The 4397-nt window shown below is 47.4% G+C and overlaps 2 protein-coding genes across 2 annotated transcripts in view; both read right to left on the bottom strand.

Moving 5' to 3' along the window:
- GALE (UDP-galactose-4-epimerase) overlaps positions 1–640 on the bottom strand; it is a 5954-nt gene extending 5314 nt beyond the window's left edge. The window contains 1 exon segment of the mRNA XM_035904023.1: positions 556–640. The gene's annotated coding sequence lies outside the window, so the exon portion shown is untranslated.
- Positions 161–4184, bottom strand: HMGCL (3-hydroxy-3-methylglutaryl-CoA lyase). The gene is made up of 7 exons (XM_009648508.2): positions 4081–4184; positions 3561–3656; positions 2901–3049; positions 2243–2306; positions 1714–1902; positions 1455–1580; positions 161–1050 (listed from the first exon to the last, which is right to left on the bottom strand). The coding sequence occupies exons 1-7, from the start codon at positions 4147–4149 to the stop codon at positions 949–951; spliced, it is 795 nt and encodes a 264-aa protein (XP_009646803.1). The 5' UTR covers positions 4150–4184; the 3' UTR covers positions 161–948.
- Positions 4185–4397: the final 213 nt, after the last annotated feature.

Here is a 4397-nt window from a genome sequence, read left to right as displayed (position 1 = left end):
TTATTTAATTGTTACAGCTTAGTTAAGTGATGTCGAGCGGCGCGGAGGGACGGTCCCGTAGGCAGCACGCTGCGTCAATCGGAGAAAGGCGCAGCTACAAACCAGGCCCACCCCACGGAAAGACGAGGATTCTGCGTTCGTCTCGAGCCTCACGAATAAACCATTAAATAAATTATTTTAAATAGGAGATAAGGGGACACTTCCCTAGGACCTGTCTACCGTGAGGAGTACAGAATAAGCCCACAAGGATGCCGCTTTTCCACGTTAAGGGCTGGTAGAAGAGGCACTTGGAACCAAACCAGCAGCAAAAGCAGCTCTTTAGCTAGTTTAGTTAACCCAAATTTCTTATAGTTTAGAACATTAAATAATGTGTTTATTACCCCTAGTATTTAGAAGTATCTTACAACAGATACAGTCCTTTATTACAATTCCTAAGTGCTAAGACAGAAGGTCCAAGGCTGCCCCTTGGCACGCGAATGACGCAGGGGAGCCCTCTGATTTCGGTCTTAACGTTTGTAGTGAGGAGAGAGAAGGGAAGAAGGGGTCGAGCCTGACCTGGAGAAGTGCTCTAACTGGAAAAGCTCTGCTTTATCCTTTGCTGGTAGTTTATGGCAACGCACTCTCGAGGTAGAAGCTACCGGACATTGTTCTGAGCCGGTGCCGGAGACCGCGGCTCTCTGCGAGAAGGCAAGGGGTGCGTCCGCTCCTTCTCCCTCAGCCCATCTGCAACCTCCCTTCTCTAAGGCGAATGGCTAACGTCTTTGTGGTTGAATATAGTGTTTTTTTTTTTTTTTCCATTTCTTCATCGATTCTGGTGGATTATGCATTTCCTGTCAAGCATTGAGCCTGGAAGGAGCGCTGAAGATCAGAGGCAGCAGAACGAAGGGAAACCCGGCCAACGCCAGATCCTTGATTTCTTCTCGATCCAAGGAGAAACTCGATTCAGTATCACAGTCTGCAAGATGCCTGGGACACTTTGGAATTGGTTCGTCGGTTGAGAGCATTGCAAATAAATGTGCCCGTGTCCATCAGCTTCTGCAGATCCACACCCTTCATGTGAAAAAAGATAGACACGCATTGGTACCGGTTCTGCCACGTAAAGCTGCCCAGTAACAAGTGGCATCAACTGGAAGAGACTAGCAGGGGGTGAGGGAGCCTGAAGGGTACTTTAATGAGGCGCTGAGTGCCTGCTGCTCACTAGCGTGATTCTGATAGCGAGTGTTAAATCACAGAGCGCTGAAAAGGGAGAGGAGGACATGCTCCCAGATGCCGGGGGTGGGATTGGCTTGGCAAGGTCCTTGGGCACAGCCTGGCTGACCTGCACGGCAGAGCCGGGGCAACCCCTGCAGCCGTGCTCAGGCTCTCTCCGGGGCCAAGTTTTGAACCCCCTGCTGAAGCCTGAACAGAGCCATCGTGCGAGAGGCTCAGCTGCTGCAAAGGCCGCTCGTGCTTACCGTGTGGATCCCCAGGCCGTTCAGCATGTACACCAAGTCCTCCGTAGCAACGTTTCCTGAAGCTCCCTGGGCATAGGGGCAGCCTCCAAGGCCAGCGACGGAAGCATCAACCACGCTCACACCCATCTGCAAACAAACCCACTATCGGTAAACTCCTCTTAAAGGACAAACCGTGGTCCTGCTCCTCAAATCTACGGTTCACAAGCAAGTACAATAAAACCTTGAGGAAGGACGCTATCCTGCAAAGCAAGAATCCTACCTGAAGCGCTACCAAGATGTTGGCAAGAGCTTGCCCATAGGTGTCATGGCAGTGAACAGCAAGAGCCCCAACTGGCACCTCTTTCATGACTGCTGTCAGCATCTCCTTCATGCTCCCTGGGGTCCCAATGCCAATGGTGTCACCGAGGGAAATCTCGTAGCATCCCATCGAGTACATCTTCTTTGAGACCTGTCCAAAAGCCAGGATTGCTTACTTGAAAAGGCAGCTTTGTCATTCCCTTCCCCAGAATTGGAGACCTGCTGTACAGAGGAATCGGAGCCTGCTGCCCCGGAGCACAACAGCCATGGGTACAACAGCCAGGAGACTTCTCCCTGAATCCCCCATCCATTTCGGCTAGATCCAGCCTCCCCCTCCCTGTGGCAGGAGCTAGCTGTAATCTTCCCCAGTCTTCCCTCAGTCTTCAGTTAAATAGTTTGACACATCCTCCAGCCCCCAGTGCTCAATTCACATCCATAAAAGGGAGCCAAAAACGTCTCAGAAATTCCAGTTATATTTATGACGAACTCACCTCTGCAACCTTAGCTGCAGAAATCTTCCCTTCATAGGGACATCCAAGGACACAGGAAACATATCTATGGTTAAAAAAAAATACACACTTTTAGCTAGAGAACTGAAGTAAGACTACACTGGCCAAGTTAGTCAGGACTTGTGCAGCATCTTGCGTGCTCTTTACAATGGAAGAATTAATTTCATATTCTAAAAATCAGTCCAGTGGACAAAGCTTACATAATTAATTATTTAACAACTCCTTCTTCCACAGACATGAAAAATTTGCCAAGACAAGAGTACACAGGACTGTTAGGTTTGTGGGTCTACACACTTCCATTCTGGATCATTTGGTAAAGCTGAAGACAGAATAATTACACAAAGGGTGAATCCACCTGGAAGAGTGTAAACTGTCATGAGGGGTACAGGCTTTGCACCAAGCCAGCATCTGAAAGCGTGTCAGTGTGCTAGTGTTTCCAAATTAATGCTTCTCAATGCACTGAGCTCACATCTGCTTGCACCCATCCAGGTAGAAACACACACCCCAGAAAAAAAGTAAAGTTTAAAAGAAATCCCACTCCCCGCTGCTGCACGGGCTGGAGTCTAATGGGATAAATCCAAGCAGTCACATCTCCCCACACGACCTGCTCGATGCTAAGTTCGCAGCAGGAGCTCCTTACCCCCGGACAGGAATGCTGGATGCTCTCGCTGCAGTCATCACTTCATCGAACCTCTCCAAACTCTCCTCTATGGAACAGTTGATGTTCTTCTTAGTGAAGAGTTCAGATGCTGCCCCAAAGATGGACACTTCTTTGGCCCCTGCCGCCACCTGCCAATAGAAGCATAAATTAAAGCGAGCTGATCTCTCTTGCAAGGGAAATGACAAGCACAACCATGACTACAGTTCTCTCGTTTTATAATTTTTTTTTTCCCCCCCAATTCTTTCTCCAATAACCCAATTCCTTCCGCAGTTCATTCCACAACAAAAACATAATGACAAAGCCAAGTTTGTCTTCAAAGTTACAGATGCAGCAGGAAAGCTACATCTGCTGGATGCAGTCAGGAGAGCTGTGGGACATGCAGATAAGACTGAAAGCATCACTGTCAATTAAAATAGATTTTTTTTTTTTTTAATAATAGAAAATGTATCAAGATATTTTCTATTATAAACAACAGGTTTCTATTTCCCCAGCAAAATAATCCCTTGTGAAGGAACTACGAGACCGCTGCCTGCCAGAATGAAAGATGCATTTCCCACCCTGAACCACAGCTGAAATGTCCCTTCCTAGGCAGCCCGGCACGTGGGGCACCGAGAACAAACAGACGCTGCCACCTCTTACCGCTGCTTGAAATCCTTTCAGGTTTGGGGTCAGCACAGGATAACTAATACCGGGTAACTTATTAATTCCTTGCATGACTTCAGTATGGTCAGCCATCTGCAAAGTAAACAAAGAAAGGTTTCTAAGGGTGACAACAGCCACTTCTGCAAATTATAAAGAAATTTTTTTATATTTATTTTTACAAATTGGGACAGCAATATTTAGGGGTAAGAGAAATGGGCCTCTAAAGAGCAAACAGCATTGCACCCTGTGAAGGATCATAGTTCAGTCGCCCAGCCAAGCCAGCGCCAACATGTGCACAGCTGCCTGTTTGTATTTGAGCTGTGCATTTGCTCTTTCGCAGGGTCCAAAGGGAAGGCCTGGGATATTGCAAGCTCTTTTATTTGGCTTTGCTGCTTCTCCCCCAGTTACAAGTCACACTAACAAGGATTTTGGAGCAAGCGGAATTGTTTCATTGGATTACCATCCATTATTAGGTATTTTTATAACACACAATTGTAAATCCCGTTTGAACACTGACCTGAGGGACCCATTTGGGGGAAACAAAGCTGGTGGCCTCTATAACCTGAAGCCCCGTCTCTGACAGCATATTGATTAAACTGATTTTCACCGGTGTCGGTACAACATTCTAAGAAGAAGTAGAAGAAGAAGAAGAAAAGAGAAACGACCTGAAGTTACTATTTTCGCAACAAACTTTTTCACCACTGCAACCCCCCCTCATCTTTCAATATCGAAAAGCGGCATTTTTAAAAAACAGAACAACCCGTGGGAGGGGCACAACGGCACCTTACGGGTATTTGGTTAGTGGGACCCCCGACGAGGTGCTGAGGGCGACGC

Source organism: Egretta garzetta, unplaced genomic scaffold (assembly GCF_000687185.1).
Source record: "Egretta garzetta isolate BGI_Z169 unplaced genomic scaffold, ASM68718v1 scaffold101, whole genome shotgun sequence".
Lineage (NCBI taxonomy): Eukaryota > Metazoa > Chordata > Aves > Pelecaniformes > Ardeidae > Egretta > Egretta garzetta.
This window is presented reverse-complemented; position numbering and strand designations above follow the sequence as displayed.

Bases quoted from the DNA above. Each gene is read 5' to 3' on its own strand.
- HMGCL (XM_009648508.2), bottom strand. From the start codon at position 4,149: ATGCTGTCAGAGACGGGGCTTCAGGTTATAGAGGCCACCAGCTTTGTT. The intron at 1,581-1,713 runs GTAGGATTCTTG...GTTTGTTTGCAG, and splicing joins ACATCTTGGTAGCGCTTCAG to ATGGGTGTGAGCGTGGTTGA. The intron at 1,051-1,454 runs GTAAGCACGAGC...TTTCACATGAAG, and splicing joins ACGGCCTGGGGATCCACACG to GGTGTGGATCTGCAGAAGCT.